The sequence below is a fragment of the Halichoeres trimaculatus genome, unplaced genomic scaffold (assembly GCF_033239565.1).
Source record: "Halichoeres trimaculatus isolate MK-OKI-2021-1 unplaced genomic scaffold, fHalTri1.1 fHalTri1_scaffold_2, whole genome shotgun sequence".
NCBI classification, from domain to species: domain Eukaryota; kingdom Metazoa; phylum Chordata; class Actinopteri; order Labriformes; family Labridae; genus Halichoeres; species Halichoeres trimaculatus.
Window position 1 is genome coordinate 38,160,695 of NW_027437180.1, and position 27,320 is coordinate 38,188,014.

The 27,320-nt window shown below is 44.7% G+C and overlaps 1 protein-coding gene across 1 annotated transcript in view; it reads left to right on the forward strand.

Moving 5' to 3' along the window:
- The window catches only part of LOC141809161 (nidogen-1-like), a 37,192-nt gene extending 10,297 nt beyond the window's left edge, over window positions 1-26,895 (forward strand). Inside the window, exons 2-20 of the mRNA XM_074696032.1 lie at window positions 3,030-3,332; window positions 6,375-6,604; window positions 6,715-7,187; window positions 7,279-7,419; window positions 7,584-7,835; window positions 7,928-8,128; window positions 8,415-8,648; window positions 10,421-10,558; window positions 10,655-10,783; window positions 12,883-13,026; window positions 15,459-15,587; window positions 20,035-20,271; window positions 20,353-20,525; window positions 20,863-20,989; window positions 21,110-21,281; window positions 21,365-21,522; window positions 22,810-22,933; window positions 23,154-23,266; window positions 25,117-26,895. Coding sequence (XP_074552133.1) covers window positions 3,030-3,332; window positions 6,375-6,604; window positions 6,715-7,187; window positions 7,279-7,419; window positions 7,584-7,835; window positions 7,928-8,128; window positions 8,415-8,648; window positions 10,421-10,558; window positions 10,655-10,783; window positions 12,883-13,026; window positions 15,459-15,587; window positions 20,035-20,271; window positions 20,353-20,525; window positions 20,863-20,989; window positions 21,110-21,281; window positions 21,365-21,522; window positions 22,810-22,933; window positions 23,154-23,266; window positions 25,117-25,235 — 3,597 coding nt within the window. The 3' untranslated portion in view covers window positions 25,236-26,895. The remainder of the gene's footprint in view (window positions 1-3,029; window positions 3,333-6,374; window positions 6,605-6,714; window positions 7,188-7,278; window positions 7,420-7,583; window positions 7,836-7,927; window positions 8,129-8,414; window positions 8,649-10,420; window positions 10,559-10,654; window positions 10,784-12,882; window positions 13,027-15,458; window positions 15,588-20,034; window positions 20,272-20,352; window positions 20,526-20,862; window positions 20,990-21,109; window positions 21,282-21,364; window positions 21,523-22,809; window positions 22,934-23,153; window positions 23,267-25,116) is intronic.
- The last annotated feature ends 425 nt before the right edge of the window (window positions 26,896-27,320 follow it).

A 27,320-nucleotide genomic window follows, 5' to 3' on the forward strand; every position in this document is an offset into this window, starting at 1 on the left:
AATCTATGAGCAGCTTCACTGGATTTATGTCTGTAATCCACAAAATCAAGCAGAAATGTGAAGCTTCTGTGTTAAAAACTGCAGTTCCCCAAGTGTCCACTTGGGAGCAGAAAACGCATAGGAGGCTTCAAGTTTCTAGTTAAACTTTTCCAGGAACTAAATCTGCATTTCAACCGTCTGAACTAGGGTCTAAATCTAGTTGAAGGTGATAAATTTATCCCTAAAAACAGCCCTACCTGGGGAGTAGTACCTTCCATAGATCCAGGAACTTTGTGGGGCTTTAGTCCTGCTTCCTTTAAAGCGGTACAGAGTGTCCTTTGACTAAAACCGGGACAGATCCTCAAATTACCAACCTGTACCGTCCCACTTTCTGGTCCCCATCTGTCAGGGGTACCAGACTAAACCGATCCAATCCCAGAAGGTGGAGCTAGAAACTCTGCAGTCTGCTGATTGGTGGAAAGATTAGCCACTTCCTGTGTGACAGCAGCTGCTGTATTTCTCCTTTCTTTTTCTTTTTTTTTTTCTTTTTTTCTTTTTTTTTTTTCTTTTTTTTTCTTTTTTTTTCTTTTCTTTTTTTAAAATTTATTTTTAATTTTTTAATTTATTTAATTTTTTTTTTTTCCATTTTATTTCATTTTAGCAGTCACAATCAAGAACAAGGGAGATAACATCAATAAAAATAAAAAACAAAGAAAACATAATATGAACATTTATAAAGAAAAAAATATGCACACAAGACAAGAGAAAAGAAAAGAAAAACACAAAAGAAGAAGAAAAAAAAAATAAAAAAAAAAAAGTCTCCTTTCTGACAGGAGCTGAAAGTTCCTGGGCCCTCTGGTCGACAGTTTACAGCAGGATGCAGATTTATCACAGCGAGCAAAATTAGGATCTACGTCTCTGTTTCATACAGGAAGTGGTTTACACAGACCTTTGGTTCATAATAAAAATCAACTTAATGACTGTCCAAACAAAGAAGCTGGAGCCACTGAGGGAAACATTTGAGTGAAGTGTCCCTTTAAATCTTACGTTAATGTGTCTGAGGCTCGTTTTTGCTTTCTAAGAGGTTTGCTTTGAAACACGAAGATGTTTGAAGGAAAGCGGGGACGTCTCTGAACATAGCAGCTGGTCTCTGTCTGTGCGCTGACAGCTGAGTACTCAGAGAAGATACACACTTCCTGTCCGCGGCCAGGGATGTGTTCAGGACTCTGTTCTTTTCTCTGTGGTCTCAACAAAGACCTCTACATGTTCAGAGGATCAGTTAGTGAAAGGTCTCTGGTGTCATCCAGACCAGTTTGAGACAAAATGAGACCAGAAAGTTAATGAGTGTACAGATAAAGGTTTAAGCTGCTTTTCCACTGCAGGAACCAGGCTCTAAATTGAGTTCCTGGGTAGCTTACATTTCCTGCTGGGATGTGTTGGGGGGTCACAAAGGATTTTGGTTCCAGCTGTTGAAAAGTCTCTCAAAAAGTCCCTAGGTCCTTAGGAAAGTTCCTGCTGTCATAATGCAGCGTTATTCCTTGAAGAGAAGTTCCTGGAGCTAAAAGTTCCCTGTAGTTCTCGTTGAAAGGTACCCAAACAGCTTGTATGAAAGAGTCCTGAGGAACTTTGGTTTACTCTGTTGTATCATCGTCATGAAACTTCAGGCTTCAGTAGAAAGCAGTCATAGGAACCAAAGGTCTGAAGAGCTTAGTCCCAGGAACTAAAAAGTACCTTTCGATGAAGCTCCACACACTCACATCAAAAGTTACAGTTGACTCTTGTTTGTACTGTGTCCGTCATAATGGGTCTCTTTGTTTGGGTTGAAAAGTCTCTAGTTCCTGAGGAAAGTTCCTGCTGTCAAAAAGAACCTTTAGTTCCTTGAAGAAAAGATTCTGAAGCTGAAAGTTTCTGGATCTGGTTAAAGGCACCCATAGATTTTGTGTCAAAGAGGGTCGGGTTTGGAGCCCTGAGGAACTTCAGGCTTTAGTGGGATTACAGATGACAAACAGCCGTAAGAACCATAGTTTCTTGAAGAGTTCCTGGTACTAAAAGTTTCAGGTTCTGTAGTATGAAAAGCCCATTTTGGGTAAACCCCGAAATGCAGAATGGACTCAGTTGGACCTTGTTAGCTCTGGATTTCCTTGGACGGGTTAAAAGGTAGTTCCTGAGGGGGAAAAAAAGTTCCTGTTGTCAAAAAGAACCTTTAGTTTCCCATAGAGAAGAGTCTGGAGCTGAAAGTGTCTGAGGTTTTTGTCGAGTTGAAAAGCACTTATAGGTCTTGTTTGAAAGAGGCCCGAGGAAAGCGCCCTGAGGAACTCCTCATACGCTTCTTTTCTGACACTCAGGTGTTTTCTCAGAGCCTTGTCTGTGGTGAACTGGACTGAACCACATCAGCTCTGAGGAAACCACCTTCTCTTTATGTCAGGTGACACACACCAACGTCCCGGCGCTGCTCAGCGGTCAGAAAACCTCTGAATCGCTCCCAAACTGCAGCTGTTGGCCTCCTTTCCCACTCTTCATGGTGCTCTGGGCTCAAACTGTCGCTGTGGCATTCGCTGCCATTCGCTGTGAGGAGGATTTGAGTTAATGAGGTTAAAAAGATCCTTTTCTTCGGACTGAATGGGAAGTTATTGTGAGGAATTCCTGTGGGCTGACAAAGCGAGCAGAGAGTCTGTGAGCTGGAGCTGGACCTCCTTATCCTCGCTTAGATACTCAGATCCAAACTAATCATCAGTTTCCTCCTTATTCTTCTTTCTGTCCACCCTGGAGTGAGTCCAGGAAGCTCAGACTGACCAAAATAAACCTGATTCCCAGTTTGTTTCCCCTCTAGTGTCTTAAAATAATCCACCGGTCTGATCTACCAAATAATCTTTTATTAATATCAAACCCCAGGAGGACCAGGACCATGAGCTGAGGCAGACCCTGATCCTTTCTAAGCCTCTGAAACTTCAGATTAGTCCAGATAATCCTGCTTTAATTAATCTGGAATGACTCAAACATTTATGCTTTCTGCAGCGTTGAGATGAGACTGTACCGACCTTCTGTTTCAGATAAACACAAATGGCTTCGTGTCCATGGAGCAGCCGCCGCCGGAGGAGGAGTACCTGGGGAAGATGCCCTCCGGTTTCAGAATGATCGCCCCCCTGCTGGGAGACCTGGACACCAGGGGCGGGCAGGGGAAGGTGTACTACAGGACGGACAGCAGCCCCCAGGTGCTGAGCCGGGCCACCCAGCACATCAGCCAGGCCTTCCCCAGAGACGCCGGGGTGGACCCCACCAGCACCTTCATCGTCACCTGGGAGAACATGGCCGCCAGGGGGACGTCCGGGCGAGGAGACGGGCTGGACACTAAGGTACGCGACAATGACGGTCTGATCCCAGATCTCAGATCTCAGGGTTTTACTTCTTAGACTCAGTAATCCAGTTCACTTTAGACCTGAGCCAGACTCCCACATGTTACAGGAATGAGAGGTTTGAAACAGTGTTTACACGGCAACGGTGGCCGCGGCGTTTCAGAAAAATTCCACTCTGCAGGTCGGTTTCAAAGGTTACCATTTAAGGTCGGCTAAAACGCAGTTTCTGTGTAAATGAGAGGCCAAAACGCAACAACTCCTCTGTGTGTGTCATCCTAAAACTGTTGTCGTGTGAACGGCCCCTTTGTCTCCAGAGCTCGTCTCCTGAAGAGTCAACAACAAATCCATCTGCAGTGAAAAAAGCTCCATCAGAAACAGCACGGGCTGAAATCAGCAACTCAGACCCAAGCTGTTTATTATGAACCAGGCTGTAAATATGTTTTTAACGCTGTGAAATTCTGTTTTTATGGTTTGATGTGTACATGATGTCCAGTCTTTCTGCAGCCAGACTCAAGCAGATTCTCAATGAACAGAAACTTTCTGCACTTCCACAGAGGTTGCATTTTCTAAACTGGATGTTGCTCCTTGATTGTCACATGTAAAGTGAGTGAACCCCAGGACGAAAAAACTGCTGCCGCAAAAACCAACAGGGACCTGAAATAACTTAAGTAAACACATCTTATCAAAACTTAACTAGACTAAAATAAACTAAGCAAAACTACGACAAACTAAGCTGAACTAAACTTAATTGATAATTTAACTTGACCACACTGATCTTAACTGAACTATTACAAAGTAAACTAAACTAAAATTAATCTTATCTGAACTTAAATAAAATGAAGTAAACCATAACAAATAAAACCAAAGTTCAGCAAACTTAACATGTCTAAACTAAACCTACTTTAAATAAAATCAAATAAAATAAACTACAACAAACTAAACTGAACTAAAACTAATTTAACTAAACTAAACTAAACTTAACCAAACTAAACTAAACTGAAATAAAGTAAACTGAACTAAACTAAACTCGATTTACTAGTTTAACTTAACCAAACCAAACTTTACTAAACTTAACTAAAATAAAATAAACTAAACTAAACTTAAGTAAACTTAACTTGATTAACTAATTTAACTTAACCGAACTCAACTAAAACAAACTAAACTAAACTAAACTTAAGTAAACTTCACTAAACTTAACTTAATTGACTAACCAAACTTAACCAAACTAAACTCAACTTAACTGAACTAAACTAAACTACAACAAACTTAACTTATCTTAAACTAATTTATCTATGCTAAACTAAATTCAAACTGAAGTAATCTAAAACAAATCAAACTCAACTTAAGCAAACTGAACTAAACTAAAATAAACTTAATTAAACTAAACTTAAGTAAACTTCACTAAACTTAACTTAATTGACTTACTAAACTTAACCAAACTTAACCAAACTTAACCAAACAAAACTTAAGTAAACTTCACTGAACTTAACTTAATTAACTAATTAAACTTAACCAAACTAAACTAAACTAAACTAAACTAAACTAAACTAAACTAAACTAAACTACAACAAACTTAACTTAACTTAAACTAATTTATCGTTGCCAAACTAAATTTAAACTGAAGTTATCTAAAACAAATCAAACTCAACTCAAGCAAACTGAACTAAACTCAACTTAAGCAAACTGAACTAAACTCAACTAAACCGAGCTAAACTGAACCACAACAAACTAAAGTAAACTTTACTAAACCTAACCTTTCTAATTAAATTCAGCCTAACTAAACTAAACTAAACTTAAGTAAACTTCACTAAACTTAACTTTGATGACTAATTAAACTTTACCAAACTAAACTGAACCACTAAAAACTAAAGTGAAATTAACTGAACCTAACCTTTCTTATTAAATTTAGCTAAACTAAACCATACTGCCCTCTGTTGGTCTGGTGCTGTTTTGCGTTATCTTCCTGAGTCCTCAGCCTCACGGTCAGACAAACGATGGGAACTGTTCAGTCTCTGGTGAATGTTTGGTCCACGTTCAGCTCTGGATGTTTCCAGAGAAGAGGAGCTCTTTAACCAGAGGCTCGACCTCCCGTACTAATTTTACAGTTTGTAGGTATGAGGAGCAGACCTACAGCAGATTAAGGAACATTCACGCTCTGTCCCGTGTCTGAGTCCTTTGTTTGAGGGAACAGAAGGTCAGAAGTGCAGAAGAAGTGAAGCTGTTGTTCCCTAACCACAGGCTGCACCTTAACGTCTAATTAGCTCTGCTGAGCGCTAAAAACGTCCCTACAGTCAGCGTCTGCTCCTGATAAGAACAAAACAAAGAGGTTAAACTGAAGCAGGAGGCTTTGGGGGACTTTAAAGGACTGCTGGAGCAGGGGGTTTTATTTCTCCCCGGTGCTGAGTTTGATTCCTTTGAACAAATAATCTGTGGTTCGATCTCCTCTGAGTGTGTGGAGCAGCTTTAACACGCTGATTGAAAATGTGTCGGTGTGATTGCATCAGTTTAAAAGTCTCCTTCTGTTTGTGTTGGAGGCTCATTACGTCCACATCAATCCTTCTACCGTTTAGGGAACAGGAGTGGATGTTCTTCAGGATAAGGGACTGTGTGTTTAGACCGTTGGACGGGGTTATGTAATGAGGAGAAAGAACACCGTGGTGCTGTGCCGGTTTTCAGCCTGATGTATGGATTCTGCAGCTGCTCCGCTGGCCGTACCTCCTCCCCGTAGCTCACATCGCTCTGATCTTTGTCCGTCACTGATCTCTGCAGCTGCTCCCACACAGCCCCCATAGAGCTCAGAGTCTGCCAAACTCTGCTCCGTCAGTTAAATGTCCCACAGCAGAATACTGAGGGAGCCTCTTGCTCTGTACGAGCTCATGATGCTTCCTGCTCCACTGAGGAACCATCCTTGCTTTGGCTATCCTGCAAAGCATCAGTCCAAGCACCAAAGAGTGGTTTTTAGAGTTTTAAGGACCCTCTGCTGGTCTATCCGAAGCCGGCGGCACCGACTAACCCCAGACGCTCTGCTCTCTCCACCCTCAGAGGAACACCTTCCAGCTGGTGGTGGCGTCCATGGGGTCGTCCTCCTGCGCCATCCTCCTGTACCCCAGAGACCACCTGCAGTTTCTGCACACCCCAGTAGGAGGCGAGAGTACGCTCCTAGAGGCCGGCTTCAATGAAGGTCTCGTGCCTGGATGGATCTGGAAGACCACACAGGGGACGTACTACCAGATCACTGACCAAGACGAGACCTCCGTCAGAGACCTGACAGAGTATGACCCTGAAGTCCTCAATGAATCCTGAATCTTCTGTTTTATGGCAGAGACTTGGTGGGCTTTGTTAGTCCCTGGTTCTGACCTCTCTTCTTCTTTTATCGACCTAGAAAAACCACTTCAGGACAGTATGGCGTCTTGGTGTACGAGATCGGCTCCTCTCCGATCTTTCTCTCCATCACACCTGGAATGGTCCCTGAGGAGGAGGGCACCACCACGCCTCCTGTGACCATGTCCACGACGTACCCCACTGAGACCCCGTCTGAGAACCAACCCAGGTACCCCGGATCAGAAACCACCACGCCTGGATACACCGAACCAGAGACTGAGGATTACGAAGACCAGTATGGGCCAGAGTACCCTGAACCTGAATCTGCCACACCAGCGTACGTCACTCCTGAGAGGTTGCAACCAAGGTATCCAGACCGGTACCCAGACCAAATCAGAGAAGAATACCCTGATCCCAGATACACTCCAGTCCAGCCAAGATACCCTGAACCAGTCCAACCAGTGCCACCCTATTCCAGACCACATCAGCCGCAGATCGTGGTGGTGGATGAGGACGAGGATCTGAACGTGAACGGTAAATCCAGAACCGTTTTCTGTTGATCCTGAAGGTTTGGGTTTTAGTTCCTTTGACCTGATTGGTTCTTTCTTTGGTGGTTTGTTCGCAGTGTTTGCGTACAATCTGGAGACGTGTGCAAACAACCGACACAAGTGCTCGGCTTTCGCTGACTGTCGGGATTACAGCGACGGGTACTGCTGCCACTGTCGGGCCGGTTTCTATGGCAACGGGAGGGACTGCGTCGCAGAAGGTGAGAGCCGTTCATGGTTCAGTAAACTGATTAGTTTCCTGTCAGCTGATGAAACGACACATTGAGTGAAAGAGAAACGTTTTTCCTCTGAGCAGGATTATCTTTAACCCCGAGGACTGGTTTGATGAGAATCTTTCACTGATTGAGTTTTTGCTGTTTTTCAGGAAAACCTCAGAGAATGAACGGAAAGGTGAACGGGCGAGTGTTTGTTGGAAACTCCCCAACACCCATTGAGCTTCGTAACAACGACTTGCACTCGTACGTAGTCGCCAATGACGGACGGGCCTACGTGGCCATCAGCAACATCCCCAAGAGCCTGGGCCCGTCCCTGCAGCTGCTGTCCTCGCTGGGCGGAGTCATCGGCTGGGCCTTCGCTCTGGAGCAGCCCGGCTACCAGAACGGCTTCAGTCTCATCGGTGAGCAAAAACTGATCCATGTTTTGATTTGAAAGCGTTTCCACATCATGAAACCTTTATGGGATCCCAACATGTTTGACGCTCTCCTGCAGGTGGCGTGTTCTCCCGACAGGCCGAGGTGATCTTCTACCCCGGTAATGAGCGCCTGAGCATCAAGCAGCAGTTCAAAGGGATTGACGAACACGACCACCTGGTGGTGAGCACCGAGCTGGAGGGACGGCTGCCTCCCATCCCCCTGGGATCCACCATCCAGATCAACCCGTACAAGGAGATCTACCAGTACGACAGGAACTGTAAGAACCAGATTCAACTAAAACCGTTTGTAGTTCCCCAGGGATCTGTTCTTAGACCTGTTACATACAGGAGCTTTAATTTTTCTTAAGGCACTTGAGTTAGTCTTTTGATGGTAAAACCTCTCCTCAGGAACTGGGAACCTTTAGAGGAACCATTGTTTCAACTTAGTTCCTGAAAAGTTCCTGCTCAGAGGACTGTGCTGTCTAATGGCTCTTGTAGAGACCTGGTCCTGGTTTTGTTGTTCTTTAGATGCTGAATTCATTTTTCCTCTTCCCCCTCGCTCAGTGATCACCTCCTCCTCAAACCGGGACTACACCATCTCCTCCCCTGACGGCTCCGCCCAAACTAAGAGCTACCAGTGGCGTCAGACTGTCACCTTCCAGAGCTGCCCACACGACGAGACCATCAGGGAGACGCCGTCCGCTCAGCAGCTCAGCGTGGACCAGATCTTTGTGATGTTTGACTCTGAAAACGACCTGATCCGCTACGCCATGAGCAACAAGATCGGCTCTGTCCACAGTGAGTTCAGACGGACCTGAGTTATCAGCATTTATTTCATGCATAGCTGAGAGGTGTGCTCTCCCTGCCAGGGCTTTTCATGGAAAAAAAAAAGATGAACTTTGCTGTCGCCTAGATGAGCTTTTCTATAATGAAGGACAAAGTAGGTATGCTCTACCTGCTTTTGCTCTTTATGTATATCAAGAAGTGGTGGTGTGCTCTCCCTGCCTTGGATTTTTATGAATAAGAGGAGTGGAGGTTTTATCTCCCCTACCTAAGCTTTTGTTTCATGAAAGAAAGAAATAGTGTGCTCTTTCTGCCTTTACTATTTATGTGAATAAAGGGGGGAGGTGTGCTCTCCCTGACTTGGCTTTTTTATGAATAAAATGAGAGGAGGTTTGCTCTTCCCTACCTAAGCCTTTCTTTTGGCAATGGCAAAACAGGTGTGCTCTACCTGCCTTGGCTTTTCATGAATAAAAGAAGAGGAAGTTTGCTCTTCCCTACCTAAGCCTTTCTTTTGGCAATGGCAAAACAGGTGTGCTCAACCTGCCTTTTCGCTTCATGTGTATAAAAAGGGAGTGGTGTGCTCTACCTGCCTTGGCTTTTCATGAATAAAAGAAGAGGAAGGTTGCTCCCTCTACCTTAGCTTTTCTTTAATGAAAGAGAGAGTATATGTGATCTACCTGCCTTGGGTTTCTTATGGACAAACAGAGGGGAAATGTTCTCTACCTGCCTTTGCTATTAATGTTAATTAAGGGTGGAAGTGTGCTCTTCCTGGCTTTTCGCTTTATGTGTTTAAATAGGGGAGGTGAGCTGTCCCTGCCTTTGCTTTTTATATGCTTAAAGTAGAAGGGTGTGCTCCACCCGTCCTGGGTTTTTATAAATAAACAGAGGGGATATGTTCGATACTTGCCTTTGTTAATGAAGAAGAGACGTGTGCTCTCCCTGGCTTTGCCTCTTTTTGTGTGTTAGGGAGGTGCTCTCCCTGTCTTAACTGTCCATGTAAATTAAGGGGGGAGTTGTGCTCTCCCTGGTTTTGCTCTTTTTGTGTATAAAGGGAGGATGTGTGCTCTGCCTGCCATTTCTTTGTATGTGTATAAAGGGGGATGTGTGCTGGATGAGGATGGATGGAGACATACATCAACTAGAAGTTACAGCTTGGTTCTTTTGCAGAGAGCGGTGCTGACTGAGTCAGAAAAGTGGCGGTCACATGTCTGTCACGGGTCGTGTTGTCCTTAAAGAGTGGTCAGTGTCTGCCGGTCGTCTGTCAGGGCCGCTCAGAGTGAAGAGACATGTGTTATTAAGCAAAGGAATGCACTCAAACACGCCCCCAACACTTCAGTGTTTGCAGGGGGACATCAGAGGAAGGCAAACAGTAATCTGAGCCCGGCTGTATTTCCTCAGCTGCAATCAGAGAGGGCTAAGGCGCGATGGCAGGCAGGGGGTGAAGGTCAAGAGATACCAACATCCAGAGCACAGCAAGGGGGAGCAGGGCAGGGGGAGGGGCGTCAGGAGGAGCCTGTCTGTCCCCTGAAAGAGGGGTGAGAGGTAAAAGGGCCGGTGGGGGCTGCTGATGGGATGTTGAGGGGTTTAGAGTTACACAAACAAACACGACTCAGCTGCAGAAAACGGAACATCTGGGTCGTGTTTCCTGTGAGGTGAAGGTCTGCAGGAAGCTCCAGACGCGGAGCTCCGACACTCAGCTGCATGATGGGAAAAGAGGAGAACAGGGTTTTATAATGAGGAACAGCGTGTCTCTGACTCTAACCTGAGGTGTCCCGTGTCTCTGACAGGCAGTCTCCCGGAGCAGAACCCGTGTTTCACCGGCAGACACGGCTGTGACATCAACGCGGCGTGCAGACCAGGCGAAGGCCTCCAGTTCACCTGTGAATGCACCAACGGCTTCTCTGGAGACGGACGCTACTGCCAAGGTAACATCACCTGTGCATGCTCAAAGATCAGACCTGACCCTGACACGCTGAGTTAAACTCTGTGGGGTGCGTTCCATGTCTGGGGTTTGTTTGCAGATATCGACGAGTGCAGAGAGACGTATAATATCTGTGGGTCAAACGCCGTCTGCAGTAACCAGCCTGGAACTTTCCGCTGTGAGTGCCTGACCGGCTTCGTGTTTGCGAGTGATGGAAGGACCTGCATTGGTATGTCTGTGTGTCTCTGTGTGTCTCTGTGTGTCCCTGTGTGTGTTAGTGAGTGTGTGTTGTCAGCTGTGTGGGCGGGCGGGTGGAGTGTTCAGGACTTTATGTGAAGAGTCGCTCGTTGAATGTGCAGATGTTTTATTTCCAGCCAAAGCCCCTCCCACTGATGACAAACTGTTAGCTACTGTTGTTGTTCCTCATGAAGCATTGACATTTTTAAAACTTTATTGATATCATTGACTGTGAACACTGACTCCAAATAACTATAACAGAGATGAATGTGAACAAATTGAGCTGTTAAGTCATTTTCCTGTCTAATTTTACATCCCTTTGACCTCAGTCCAAGACTTTATCTGTCGCTTTGACCTCAGTCTTTTCTAGTCTTTTCCTGTACCTGTGACCTCAACCCAAGACGTTAGCTTGCCCTCTTGACCTTCCTGCCTTGACTTTCTCTGTCTCTTGAGTTTGTTTCCTAACTTATACCGTTCCCCTTGACCTCAATTACAGGCTTTTGCCTCCATGTTGACTTCCATCCTAAGATTACCTGACCCGTTAAGTTCATCCTAAATTTATCTGTCCCCTTGACCTCATTACAAAACAATGTCCCCTTGACCTCCTAACAAGTCTTTCCTGTATCCTACTCTCCATCATAGAATTTGTCCCCTTTTGAGCTCAATCCAAGGCTTCTGCTGCCTCCTTGACCTCATTCCTTATTCTTCTCAGTCTTCCGCACTGTCCCCTTGACCTCCAAATAAGTTTTTTGCTGTATCCTTACTCTCCATCATAGAATTTTGTGTTTTTTTGACCTCAATCCAATAATGCTACCTCCTTCACCCCAATCCTAGGCTTTTTCTGCCTCCTTGACCTCAATTCTAAATTTTTGCTACCTCATTGACCTCCATCTTTGAATTTTGTTGCCCCTCTGACCTAAATCCAAGACTTCTGCTGCCTCCCTGACCTCAATTCCTAAACTTTTGCTGTCCCCTCGACCTCTATCTTTGACATTTTTTGCCCTCTGACCTCATTCCTTCCTCTTCTCAATCTTCTGCACTGTCCCCTTGACCTCCAAGTTAGTCTTTTTCTGTATCCTTACTCTCAATCATATAATTTTTTGCCCTTTTGACCTCAATCCGATAATGCTGCTGGCTTCTTCACCTTAATCCTACGCTTTTTCTGTCTCTTTGACCTCAAACCTAAATTTTTGCTACCTCTTTGCTGCCATCTTTAAATTTTGTTGCCCTTCTGACCTCATTACAAGACTTCTGCTGCCTCCTTGACCTCAATCCTAAACTTTTTCTGCCTCCTTGACCTCTATCTTTAACTTTTGCTGCCCCTCTGACCTCATTCCTTAACTTATGCTGTACTCTTCTCAATATTCGGCACTGTCCCCTTGACCTCCAGTCAGTCTTTTTCTGTATCTTTACTCTCCATCATAGAATTTTGTGCCCTTTTGACCTCAATCCAATAATGCTGCTGCCTCCTTCATCCAAATCCTGGGCTTTTTCTGTCTCTTTGACCTCAATCCCAAATTTTCGCTGCCTCATTGACGTCCATCTTTGAATTTTGTTGCAACTCTGACCTCAGTCCAAGACTTTTGCTGTACCCTTGACCTCAATTTTTTTAATAACTTTTTCTGCTTCCTTGACCTCATTCCTAAATGTTGGCCGTCTCATTGACCTCCATCTTTGAATTTTACTGCAACTCTGACCTCAGTCTTTGACTTATTGCATCATTTTGACCTCAATGCAAGACTTTTGCAGTCCCCTTGACCTCCATCCTATCCCTATAGCACACTGTTGACCTCAGCCCTAGACTTTTGCTCTGCCTTTTATGTCAATCCTTAATCCTTTCCTGCCCCACTTGACCTCAGTCCTGAATTTTTCTGCTCTTTGACCTCATCCCTAACTTTTCCTTTCCTCCTCCTTGACCTCATTCCTGGACTTTTGCTTGCCCTCTTCACCTCGATCCCAGACTATTGCTGCCCTCTTGACATCCTTCCTAAACCATTGCTTTCTCCCCTGACCTCACTCTTGGACTTTTGCCCGTCCAGTCGCCCTCTGTCCCCACAGCGGCTCTAACATGTCCTCTGTCTCGTCCTGCAGAGCATAGTGGTCCCGTAGATCACTGCCGCAGAGGAAGTCATGACTGTGACGACGCCAGGAGAGCTCAGTGCAGCTACACCGGAGGCTCCGCCTACATCTGCTCCTGCCTGCCCGGGTTTGTGGGTGATGGTCGGGTGTGTCAGGGTGAGTGTTTTTTAGCAGGCCTCTGAGTGGCTCTGGAGGTTTTGGTCTTAAAGGGCTGTGGTCTCAGTCTCCTCTGACTTTCAGTGAAATGTAGGACCTGCTGCTGAAGCCGGAGCAGCAGCCTGACTTAACGTAGAGGGAGCGGGGTAATGGCTTTTGGAGCTGCATGCGATCACATAAATCTCAAACAGCAGCAGTGAACAGCTGACTTCACCCGTCTTCACTGTAACTCTGTAAGTCAGCACCGTGGGCCTCAGAGACAGGAAACGTCCCCACCTGGACAGGAAGTACAGATCCCTGCCTCACAGCTGTGCAGCTCATCTCCAGCTCATCCAGTCTGGAGCATCTAAAGCTCAGCTCAATCATCTGAGAGCAGGATCACAGCAGCTGATGAGCTTCTCACTTTAAAAGTTTTGATCCAGACTTTTTCTGTCCCCAAAGAGCCGATCTCAGACCACCACAGAATTATTCAGGGAAAAACAACAGGATCTAAAAAAAAACCAAAGTCTTTTTCTGTCCATTTGACCTGAGCATTTCTGTGTCCCTTTGCCCTTAATCCCAGATTATTTTCCCCTAATTTTCTGTCAATTACTTATTTTCTGTCCCTTCAACCTCTTTCATGGTCCTTTCTTTTTTTTATTTACCTCCATCACAGACTTTTTCTGCTCTCTTAATTTCACCCTTGCCTTTTACTGTTCTCTTGACCTCAGCTCTAGTCTGAGGCTGCCCCCCTTTCCCTTCATCATAGACTTTTTCTGCCTCCTTGACCTCAATCTCAAACTTCCATTGTCGCTTGACCTTAATCCTTAACTTTTTCTGCCCCATGGACCCTATTCCTTGACTTTTGCTGCCTCCTTGCCCCCAACCTGAGGCTCCAAGTATCCACTTTACCCCAATACTTAACTTTTTTGCTGTTGCTTCCCTTTAACCTCATTCAAGAGTTTTGCTACCTCTTGACCTCAAACCTTAATTTTTCTTTTCTTCCCCCTTGTGTTTTTCTGTCCCTTTGCTCTTAATCCAAGATTTTTTTCCTCTCAGCTTCTAAATCTTCATTTTTCTAACCCTTTTACCTCGTACATGGTCCTTTTTCTTTCTTTCCTTTTTTTTTTTACCTCCATCTTGGACTTTGCTGTCCTCCTAATTTCAATCCCAGCTCTTTACTGTTCTCTTGACCTCAGCTCTAGTCTGATGCTGCCCCCTTCTCTTCCTCATACACTTTTGCTGCCCCCTTGACCTCAATCTTAAACTTCCATCGTCGGCTTGACCTTAATCCGTAACTTTTAATGTTGTTTTTACCTCAATTTTAGACTTTTCTGCCCCATGGACCCCAATCCTTGACTTTTGCTGCCTTTTGACCTCAAACTTCAGCTTTTGCTGCCTCCTTGCTCTCAATCTTAGGCTCCAAGTGTCCACCTTACCCCAATACTTAACTTTTTGCTGTTGTTTCCCTTTGACCTCATTCTAGAGTTTTGCTACCTCTTGACCTCAAACCTAAACTTTTTTTCTTCCCCCTTGTGTTTTTCTGTCCCTTTGCTCTTAATCCAAGATTTTTTCCTCTCAGTTTCTAAAACTTCATTTTTCTGACCCTTTGACCTCATTCATGGTCTCTTTTTTTTCCCTTTTTTTTTTACCTCCATCTTGGACTTTGCTGTCTCCTTAATTTTAATCCTAGCTCTGCTGTTCTTTGACCTCCGTGCTGCCCCTCTTCTCTTCATCATAGACTTTTACTGCCTCTTTGGTCTCAATCTTAAACTTCCATTGTTGCTTGACCTCAATCCTTAACTTTTAATGTTTTTACCTCAATGTTAGACTTTTTTGCCCAATGGACCTCAGTCCTTGTCTTTTGCTGCCCCCTTGCCCTCAATCTTCGGCTCCAAGTGTCCACTTTACCCCAAACCTCAAACTTTTGGTTCCCCCTTGACTTTTTCTGTCCATTTGACCTCAATCCTAGAATTGTTTTCCCCTCGGTTTCCAAAAATTACTTTTTCTGACCCTTTGACTTCATTCATGGTCCTTTTACTTTTTCTTTTTCTTTTCCTTTTTTTAACCTCCATTTTGGACTTTACTGTCCTCTTAATTTCAGTCCCAGCTCTTTGCTGTTCTCTTGACCTCAGCTCCAGTCTGATGCTGCCCCCCTTCCCTTCATCATTGACTTTTGCTGCCCCCTTGACCTCAGTCCTGGACTTGACCTGCTCCCTTGGATTTAAACGAATACTTTGTGAGTGAGCAGGCCGGGATGATGATGTGTGTTTTATGCGACCCTGCTGTGATCCTGTGGTGAAAACAAGCGTCTGAGGTTGATGAAGAGTCATGATGGAACCAGTCACCTGTTTGTCCATGAACTTTTTTTTTTCTGGTTTTTGAAAATGAAAGTCCTCCCAGCTCGTTTGGCTTTTGTTTCATCTGATCCCTGCTCTGTTTCCTCTTCTCAGACGTGGACGAGTGTTCACACGACCGCTGCCATCGTGACGCCTCCTGCACCAACACCGAGGGCTCCTTCAGCTGCCAGTGCCATCCTGGTTTCCACGGCGACGGGTTTCAGTGCAGCCCCGCATCCTCAGGTACGCTCTCTGACACCTGTTCTCCTCAGGTAGGGACGAGTCCTCGGCCTGACCGAGCTGCAGATCGGTCTCTGAATCAACGCTCCGACAGGATCTCCTCCTGAAAACCTCCTTATACAGGAAAAGGCTTCAAAAGAGGAGCGCTTGGTTTGTTTTGGTTCGCATGTCAGACATTTCAGGGACAAATGGAGTCTGTGTAAACTCTGCAGAGTGTAAATATTAGTGTGAGGAGCATAAATCAGCTGAAGGACTAGTTTGTGTGTGTGTGTGTGTGTGTGTGTGTGTGTGTGTGTGTGTGTGTGTGTGTGTGTGTGTGTGTGTGTGTGTGTGTGTGTGTGTGTGTGTGCAGAGAGGGGACAGCACAGCTCTGAAGGATGTTGGTGAGGAGATGAGAGTGTAAACAGATCTCATGTCAGACTCTGCGCTCACAGGATGACGCACAGCGGGGGGTCATGTCAGAGGCATGTCTCGGCGCCACGTCAGATCAGTTCAGGGTTAAAACACGGAGACGCAGCGTCTGTGGCGTGGAGATAAGAAGGACACTCCACCTCCTACTGTCGTACAAAAGTGAAGCCAAATTCACAGCTCACACTGGATTTCCAGTGACCACGTTTAAAGAAACAGTGACACTAAAACTCAGAGAGAGGAGCTATCAGATATCGTTTTGACTTCGTTCTACTGTTTTCACCTTTTTTTTGGAGTTTCTTCTGTTTGATCTCGTTTCATTGTTTCTAATACATTCTACTGTTTTTATTAGGGCTGCAGCGATTAGTGGACATAATCCACTAGTCAACGATAAAAATTCATCGACACAAATTTTAATAGTCGACGCATTGTATTTTGTTTGTATTGTCATTGTCACATGGTGGAATCAAATACCAGGCGGTAATACTGATTTGTAACTTCAGTTCACAGCATGAGGTGCTGTGTTATTGGATACTTTTATGGGAAAAGATCACTAAGTTCATACGTGAGGAATATTGATGAGGAGAAATCTCCATTCCCAGAGAGCGCTGTGCGCTGACGGAGGCTCTGCATCTCCAGCTTGGACAGCCTGACAGCTCCCGGAGTTTAGCGTCTGATAACGTGATTTAGAGAGTCTCCTTCACTCTCTGTTACAGACAGTTTTTCAGGATCTGAGCCACAAACTAGTGTCAAAACTCCCCTAACTTTAGAAAAGAGAGGACATTTATCTGAAGGGGCTCTCACTCTCGAGCTCACACTGCACCGGTAACACTCAGCGGGAGGAGGAGGGGCGGAGTGCGCATGAGTGAAATAGCTCATGTAGAGAAACAAAACTAAACGTGTTGTCATGGAGAGCTGGGAGAGAGTCAGGCGGGATCATACAGAGAGCAAAGCCCCAATAAACAAATAAACATTAGAAAAAAAACACAAAGTCACTAATAAGCGTCTGTCCAACACTGCATACAACAACTTCATTTCCCTGTTACCTGCTTCATTCATTTTGAGATTTAGCCAATTTTTTTTTTTGTATAGTACTTATATTTTCTATGTCATCATGAATGAAATAAAGACAAACAAACAAACAGACATGACACAGGGCTGACCAATCAGAGGTGAGAACCTAACTCTGTGTAAATGCAGTGAAAATGAAACACACTGGTTGAATTATAAAGGTCTGCACATTTTAAAGGTTGAAACACAAAATAATCGTGATTAATCGACTAATCGAAAAATAATCGATGGATTAGTCGACTTTAAAAATAATCGTTAGTTGCAGCCCTATTGGACTGTAAGAGTAAACAGACTGGCCTTTTTATTTTTAAAATTTTATTCTATTTTTTGCATTTTGCCGTGCAAAACGGTGATGTTTTTTTTTTTTTTTTTTTTGATGATTTGATTGATGTTATTGTTGTTTTATCCTGTACAGTGTCCTTGGGTGTTTTGAAAGGCGCTTTTTAATAAAATGTATTATTATTATTATTATGTTTAATGAGCTCTGTTATGAGAGAGATCGTTTCGGCATTTATTTGGGATACATTATGGTTTTGAAATAATTAAACAACAGAAAAATAATCGTGAGACTAATCGTCCAATTAATCATTAGATTAGTCGATTAATCGATAAAATAATCGCCCGATTAATTGTTTTAAAAATAATTGTTTACCCCCAGCTCTAGTCTTTATCCTGTTCCATTGTTTGAAATACATTCTATTCCTTCTAATAAATTCTTTTCTATCATTCTATTGTTTGATCTAATTCTATTGTTTTGATGTCACTCCCTTGTTTCTGATACATTCTATTCTTCTCTGCTTTGATCTCATTTCATTGTTTTTTTATACAATCTATTGATTCTAATACGTTCTATCGTTGTGATCACATTCTATCTCTTTGATCTCATAATTTTCTAGTTGTTTTTTATTTAAAGGAGCGCTCTCTGTGTTTTCCTGAAGCCTGAGGTTATATTTCTCTTCCTCCTGATTTGATTGGTCGAATGTTTCAGGCTCGCTCCTGATTGGCGAACAGCAGGTGTGACCTGGAGTCCCCTCCCTGTTTGTTGCTGTTGTTGTTGTTGTGCTGGTGGTCTAGTGGTCTGGAGGCCTGGTGGTCTGGCCTGGTCTCAGAGCTGCAGACTGTTCTTCCAGGTGTGAGGAGCTGAGCAGTAATTACCGCTGGCTGCTGCACTCTGAAGTTTTGCTCATATTTTGGTGTTTTTATGAGCTGCTGGCTCTGAGGGCCCTAATCTTCCTGTCCCCTGTCAGGACCTGTCACAGCGCCTGTCTTTTGTCTGCGTGCCGTCTCTTTGATCCTCTCTGTGTGTCACTCGGGGGTCTCTGGGCGGTCTGTAGTTTATCGTGGCGTGGTGTTGTGGCTGCGCTGTGGATCGTCTCTCTGATAGCCTTGAGGATAAGGGTGAGAAGAGGCTCCTCCAGATGTCACCGCGGCCCCTGGATGTGACCGCAGAGATGAAGAGGCTGCTGCTCGTCTTTAATCTGTGGTTTTCTCCACGGCTCACACGCGTCTGTCTGCAGCTGCCACGTGCAAAAATATGCTCGCTGACGACAGAGACGTCACCAAGGTTGACCGCAGCGTGAGCGAGCGTGCAAAGGCTGCTGGGTAAATACATTTAGTCTAAACTGAAAAAGAAGGTCACACAAACTGGAGTGATATGAATTTCCAGTTAATGCTGTCGAGTTAGATCTAACTCTGGGACTACATTGGTTGATTGATTTATAAGTTGGAGACAGTTTCATAAGAATAGAATAAAACTTTATTGTCATTGGAACAAGTACAATGAAATTGAAGTCACAGCAGCAATTAAGAAAACAAAAGTAAGAAAGTGTATAGAAAGTGTAAAAAGCTCCGTAGGAAAATAGATGCTGACAGCTTGTCCATCATTGTCCAGTCAGCCAGCCTCCACCTCCACAGGGTCCAGGACTGAGCTTCTTCAGCAGTCTGTTCAGTCTCTGTCTCCTGGATCCTGTCTGCTCACAGCAGGTGAAGCTCTTCACATGTGCCGTTGGTGTCTGCTGTTTGCTCTGTTAGCCATGTCTGTGAATAGCATGATACTACTCTGCCCTCTGGTATTCCCTCTGTTGCTGGGTTAGCACAGCTAGCTCGTCCATCTCATTGGAGATAGATCTTACCTTCCCAATAACGATGGATGGAAGGACAGGTCCATGTTGTCACTTCTTACCTCACACCTGAGAACCAGCACGTCGTCCTCACCTCCTTCTCCTCACCTTGTGGGGAAACATCCGGCCTAGCACCAGTTAGCATTGACATGCTACAGGCTGCCAACAGCTGATTTCACATGTAAACAATGCAGCCATGGTTACATGTAGGATCTCCAGACAAACACAGGAGCAAAAGTTTAAAAAGTTCGGTGTCCATGACCAACAAATGAGCCATACAAAGTGATGATCCACTCCAAATACAAAGATGACGAAAAAGAGACGATTAGTGGATTAGTTGATTGTTTTTTTTAGTTTGTTGGTTGTTTTTTGGTCGAGTGGTTGGACTTGGTTGGTCTGACTTCTTACTCCTGCAGACTTTATCCACATCTCGCTCTTTTTTAGACCTCTGTTCTTCTGAGGAACCTACTGTGAAGCTGAGACCTTCCAGGAGCAGATAGATGGGATGTTTTGAGCTGTAGAAAGCAGAGATTAGCACGACAGGAAGTAGAGAGTCTCGGCACGGATTTGTTCAACAATAAGTGCTGCTTAAACTTGGATTACAAAGAAGTCTGTGTAACTTTCCTGAAGCATAAACCGTTAACTTATGATTGATTCCAAGAAAGGACCTGCACACTGTCGCTACATTTATTTACTGCTCTTCACCTGATGTCCAGCTTGAATGCTAAGCTAGGCTAACCAGGGGTTTAGTTTAACATTTGGTGAAATAATGTCTCCAGCTCAAATTTCACCCGGATGATATGAATGTGCACGCTGTGGATGTCTCACTCTGACTCTTCTTTTGTGTCCAGAGCGGGAGAAGACGCCGTGCGAGCGCCACAGAGAGAGCACCCAGACCGCCTCCTCCTCTGGGATCTTCTCCTTCTTCCGCCCTCGGCCCGCCGTCGGTCAGTACGTCCCTCAGTGCGACCAACACGGAGCCTACGAGCCCACGCAGTGTCACACCAGCATCCAGCAGTGCTGGTGCGTGGACGCCAACGGCAACGAGATCCCCAACACCCGCACGGGCCCCGGCAGCACCCCCCTCTGTGAGTCAGCACCAGGTCCACGGGGTCACAGGGTCCAGTCCCTCTCCTTAAAGTGAGCACTAACCTTCCTCTCCTGATCAGGTATCAACCAGGCCGTAACTCCGGCTCCTGTGGGTCCGACTCCACGCCCCGACGTCCACCCCGTCGCTCCAGGAACGCACATCCTGTTCGCTCAGAGCGGGAGGATCGAGCACATCCCTCTGGACGGGTACAGCTTCAGAGAGGAGGAGGCCAAACCTCTGCTGCACGTCCCCGTAAGACCCTCAGTTCACACGCCACACGCTCGATCTGTTGTCAGCGGAGGTAGACCCAAAGCTCCCGACATCCTGACTGACTGGGAGACCAGAAACTTAGGACATGTGGTCCTCATGTGTAGAAACAACCAAACACTCAGCGTCAGAGTCTGTCAGCGTAGATAAATCTCACTGAGCGTCTCTGGAACAATCCGCTGATTGTTCAGGAACAGATTCCAGCCTCAGAGGCGTCTTTTCTCCTCCGCTGTGAAGTCGTTTAGCAGCGTCGTACAAAAGACTCTTTCTAAACGCCTCCAGATGGATAAAAAGCGTCTGTCTCTCCCGTGTCTCCTCTCAGGACCGCGTGGTGATCGCTGTGGCGTACGACTGCGTGGAGAAGATGGTCTACTGGACCGACATCACAGCGCCGGCCATCAGCAGGGCCATGATGAGCGGAGGAGACATCAGCCCGGTGATCGCTACAGGTACATCAGACACCTTCAGGGGTTAAAGCAGTCGGTCCAGTTTACTGTGGATAAAATCAAAGCGTTAGAAATACTTTCCTTCATCCCTCGCCGCGTTGACACTCCCCTCTCTGTCCCCAGATCTGCAGAGTCCTGAGGGCATCGCTGTCGACCACGTGGCTCGTCTCCTCTTCTGGACCGACTCCATGAAAGACACCGTGGAGGTTTCCAAACTGGACGGCACCCAGCGACGAGTCCTCTTCGACACAGACCTGGTCAACCCTCGGCCTATCGTCACCAACACGGCGTACGGGTGAGTGTCTCAGAGAGCAGCGGCGCCCATGGTCATTAGGGTCTGAGGGTTTCAGTCTGACTGGTTCTGTCCTGATCCTGCAGACGGATCTTCTGGGCAGACTGGAACAGGGACGGGCCAAAGATCGAGATGTCCAACATGGATGGGACGGATAGGACTGTCCTGGTCAAAGACGACCTGGGGCTTCCAAACGGTCTGACCTTTAACCCTGACAACCAGGAGCTGTGCTGGGCTGATGCAGGTGAGACAGACCGACCAGAACCAGGACTCAGGATTCATGAGGAGCTGGATGGATGGATGGATGGTTGGTTGGATGGATGGAAGGATGGATGGATGGATGGATGGATGGATGGATGGATGGATGATGGAAGGATGGATGGATGGATGGATGATGGATGAATGGATGGATGGATGAATGGAGGGATGGATGGATGATGGATGGATGGATGGATGGATGGATGGATGAATGGATGGATGAATGGAGGGATGGATGGATGGATGGATGGATGGATGGATGGATGGATGGATGAATGGAGGGTTGGATGGATGGATGGATGGATGGATGGATGGATGGATGGATGGATGGATGGATGGATGGATGGATGAATGGAGGGATGGATGGATGATGGATGGATGGATGGATGGATGGATGAATGGAGGGATGGATGAAGGATGGATGAATGACCATTGGCGAAATACATTGATTGGTTGGATGAATGCATAAATGGATGGATGACTGGATGAGGATGGATGAAGGACAATTGAATGGTTGGGCCCTAGGATGGATGAAAATATAAATGGATAAATGGATGGATGGATGGATGAATGAATGGGTGGATGGATGGAGGTAAAGATGGATGGAATTAAAGATGGTTGGATGAAGGATCATTGTATGAATGCATGAATGGGTTGGACGAATGGATAAATGGATGGAAAGATGAATGAAGGATGGATGAACAATGGATATAGGGATGAATGAAGGTTAAAGGATAGTTGGATGGTCGGGCGGTTGGATGGTTGAAGGATTGATGGATGGATGGATGGAATAAAAGATGAATAAATGAATGGACTGTTGGGGGATGGAAGTAAAGATGGATGGATGGATGAATGAAGAATTGATGAAGGATGGATGAACAATGGATATAGGGATGAATGAAGGTTAAAGGATAGTTGGATGGTCGGGCGGTTGGATGGTTGAAGGATTGATGGATGGATGGATGGAATAAAAGATGAATAAATGAATGGACTGTTGGGGGATGGAAGTAAAGATGGATGGATGGATGAATGAAGAATTGATGAAGGATGTTTGGATTAATGCATGGTTGGATGGAAGGAATAAAAAATGGATGGATGGATGGATGGATGGGATTTAAAGATGGATGGATGAAAGATAGTTTGATGGATGAATTGGTGGATTTAATGTTGGATGGATGGACAGATGAAGGATTGTTGGATAAAGGCATGGATTGGTTGGATGAATGCATAGATGGATGGATTGTTGGATGCTGATTGGTTGTTGGTTCTGCAGGAACCCGTAAGGTGGAGTGTATGGATCCTCATCGCCGGCTGAGGAGGCAGATCGTCGAAGGGGTCCAGTACCCTTTCGCTCTGGTCTCCTTTGGGAAGAACCTTTACTACACCGACTGGAGGAGGTAACACACACTCACACACACACACTCCCTCTGTAACACACACTCTCCTTCACTAAACCTCTTGAAGTGTTCCCCAGCAGACAGACCGCTCCTGGTTCAGTGCGGTAGATTCCACTTCCTGTGGCTGATCTCGCTGCAGGCGTTTGCTCCTCCTCGCTGTGAGCGCCGTTGCCTCTGTGCGCTCTTAGGTCGATGTTTCATTGTTGCTGTTTTGTTTCAGGGAGGCGGTGATCGCTGTGGACCGTCAGTCAGCCAGAGAGACGGAGGAGTTCCTGCCCCAGAGACGCTCCCGGCTGTACGGCATCACCGCCACGCCCACTCAGTGTCCACAAGGTACGCCTCAGTCAGAGCAGAGGAAACACGGTTTCTTTTCAGCTGCACTTTGATCAAAGAGGGGTTTGTTGGGCTTCTCATGTTTCATGATTGGACCTGGCTGCAGATCACATTTCCTGAAACCACTCAGGGCTTAAGGTCCCAGGTCCCAGGTCCTGGAGCCGGTCTGTGGAGTCAGCAGAGCTCTGTGTTGCACTCAGTGACCGCAGTAATTGGTTCCAGGCACGTATAGCATGTAGAGGGATATAAGCGTGGGAACTGCAGGGGAAGTGACCTCAGGGGAGCCAGCTGTGGAGCCCCGCATCTGGCTCTGAGCCCCAAACTGTACAGCAGACGGTCTGAGTCCACCTGTTGGCTCCTGGTGATGGACAGATCGGTTTCTTCCTGAAGCTGCAGACTCAAATCAATTTTCCTGTTTTTTTTTTTTTTTACGTAGATAGATTTCTGTGACATGTTAAGGGTTCAGGTCTTAAAATGGGGTTTTTGTCCAGGTCTGATCTGAGAACAAACACATTTCACCATGAACTAGAGCGGTTTCCAGTCTTCAGATGTTTGTTTCTGAGACTAAAACCACTTTACATCCAAAGAGTCTGTTGAAGCTGCTCTAAGATTGTCCTAAAGTTCAGAAACCTGAGCCACGAAAAACTGCGGACGAACATAAACCTGTGTGTGACTGCACATGAATTTTGCATATGTACTGCTTATTTATTTGTGTTTTGGGTCAAGTAAAATATGGCAGACAGGGCAGACGAGCAGGGAGGGGGTGTTTGGTGCGAGCGCTCTGGGCTTCTGCTGCACAAAAACACTGCTGTAGGGTCATGTGTGTCCCAAATCGATTACGTTTATCCGAACAGATCACGGATCAATCATGATCCGTTGCACCACTACTAATAAGGTGCAGTCTGATTCTGTTTCTTTTACAAAAATCAGTTTTCAAGAGTCAGCTGTCAGTTGTGAGCTCAGCGTTTGTATGTGTGTTCTGTAACTACGACCGTGGAATGAAAAAAACAAAACAAAAGAAATTGACTGCGGCTCGTAGGCTGCGCCGAGTAACTTACCATACCCCCGGCGTTTATTTGGAACCCGGCGTTTATTTGGTATTTTACGGTAATCATTACATTTTTAGTACTTTTTATAAACTCTAAACTACTTGTCATACAAACCACGTGGTGTAGCAAACCTCAAACCCAACTTACCCAGGCGGAGACATTCACAAGCTGCACAGAAGCGGTGTGCAGCATCGTGGTTGTTAGCTTCTGCCCAAACTTTTCAAAATAAAACAAAGCTAAAACAAAAAGTGTCTGCTTCCCAAATTTAACAGGAATTGAAACATGAAATATTTACACTGTTACATTTATACTACAGCACATGAAGAAATGGAACTTCTATTTTGCACATGAAAATAGTTGTATAAAAAAAGTTGAGCAAATTATTGTCTTCATTGAGAAATTATTGTTGCACATAAAACTTTTGCAGTTGAATAACATTAAAAAAATAAGAAAATAGTTGAAACTTCTGATATTTAACATTGCATTGAATGCATTTTTATGAAATTATTGCACATGAGTATTTTGCACGTATATCAAAATTTTGTGAACATTGCAACACCTGTTATTAAATATGATGCATTCACGTAACATGCACATGAGATTTTGTGCATTTGTTTTTGCATCCACTGTGTATTATGGCACATGAAATCATGCCTTTGTTCACTAAGAGAAAACTTTTGGATATATTTGGACATGAAAATCATGTGCCTGTATTACTGCACATTTTAAAAAGGAGCATTTCTGAGGCGTACCTCAGGTGTTTCAATATCCCCCTCACAGTTTTCTCTCTCCTCCCATCAGCCTATAACTACTGCTCCAACAACGGCGGCTGTTCCCACCTGTGCCTGCCGCGGCTCGGCGGTTTCACCTGCCGCTGCCCGGACGGCTCCGCCGGCAGCTGTGAGGAGAGGAACCTGTGAGGTCTGCAGAGTGACGAGGACGCTGCTGCCAGGAGAGGAAAACAAAACAAAACACACTTAACTGAATTTATGTGTTTTTCTACTTTTCTTACTTGAACTGAACGATTCCGTGATCATTTCTAGAGTTTTACGAGTTTTTGGCCCTTGGAAGCTGTTCAGACCTCACTGTGTGACCACACTTATCCTGTTACTGTTGAATTCATGGAGCTTGTGGTGTTTTTTATTATCCGAGCGACAAATGACGCTCATACAGGGACTAACAACAGCAGGTAACGATGTTCTGAAAAGGTACTAAACAATTTTTGATTTGTTTTTGTTTTGCTTTTTTTAATTTTGAAAGATAACCGCGAAAAACAATCACATCTTTTGCAAACCAGATCTGTTGGGACAGGTTCCTGGGGCCCCTGAGTGCCTTTAGGAGTCCCTTCAAATAATCCATCTGTTTCTGTACGTCCAGAAGCGTGTGTATGTTGACTGCTTTGAAAACCACTTCCTGTTTATCATCAGGTGATATAAAGACAGACCAAAGAAGCTAAAAAGGGCTGAAAAGTATAACCAGACTATATTTAACTTTTTAAAGAATATGTTATAAATGAAGTTTTCATTTGAAATTATTATTGCTCTAGTGATTTTATGATTAAGTTTAAATTCTTGTTTTCCACCGCCTCTATACTCAGTGTTTTGGTAGTTGAACCACTAATAGAACCACGAAGAACCGGTGACTGATCCTGGTCTTAGAGTTTTAAAAAGGGCTTAAAATAAGATTTATTCAGTTTGGTCGTGCTACGACTCACAGTGTATTTTTATGTAAACGTGTATATAATTACCTTCTATGCAGACGATATTCTGGTGTTTTAATTCTGCTGATGTCAGCCTGAGATCTACCTGATGATGAAGATGATGAAGATGATAACTGTGAAAGTGTTACAGTTCCACGAAAAACTTTTCCGATGCTTGGCTCCAGGAATTCGTAATTTAGCTACTTTAGCTAAATTTGGTAATAACCGTTTTCTACAAAAAGACTGTTTTTGTAAATTCACTAATTTCATAATTTATAAAAAACAAGAAAATAAATATGATCCAAAGGTCAAAATCGGAACCGATCTTTGCGTTCTAAAAACTGGATGTCACCTTTTAAAAACTGCAAAATTACATTCAAATATATCGCTAGGCTAACATAGCTATGCTACAATTGTTTGAGCTAACTTTTTAACTACAAGGTGTTAAATCGAAGTAAAGCAGTCAAAAAAGGGAAACTGCAACATGAGGGAACATATGGATTACATTTACCCTGCAATTACCACACATCACCACGTGTGGCGCCAAAGAGACAGAAAGTCATATTTCCCGTAAGGAGATCAGGTAGGTCGCTGTAACTTTAGCAGAATCAGCTCAGGTTTTTCCGTTACTTAAACCTCATCAGGGAGGACGTCAATCAGTCCATCAGGACAGCTTGACGGTAGCACGTCGCTCACTGTGAAGGATGCTAAATGCATGAGGAAGAGGAGTCAACAGGTGCTTTAATGAGTTAACGAGCTGGTGTGCTGCTCTGTGGGCTGGTTTGATCACATTCGGTCTGTGAACATAAGGTACTGTATGTCTGTACTGACCATCAACCAAAGAGGGAACACGAACTGTACAGCCTCAATAAAACTTTTTTACAAACACTCTCTGCTTCCTGTTTCCTCTTTGATGACAGTTGACTGTTCCGTGTCGATTGCTGGAGTAAAGATGTGACTCTTTGAAATTAAAAGGTTTTTCTTAATGAGCGTTATGTGAGAAGACCAACAAACAGGGCTTGACATTAAAAAAATGACTGTTGTAAATTAATACTTAAGCAGACAGTGTTTCTAGCTATTTTTTCTGTTTAGTTTTTATCTTTTCAATTAATCTTTAACCTTCACAACTTTCTTTAAATGGTATGATAAACTCCTCCTTTTATTACTTTGTCTCAATGGACTTAATATTTTCATATTAAAGGAGCACAATCTTCCACACAACCGTTTCAAAACTAAATACCTGATGATGACCTGCGGTGTCAAACATTTATGTAGTCTTTATTTCAGTGTGCACAGGGGTTATTTG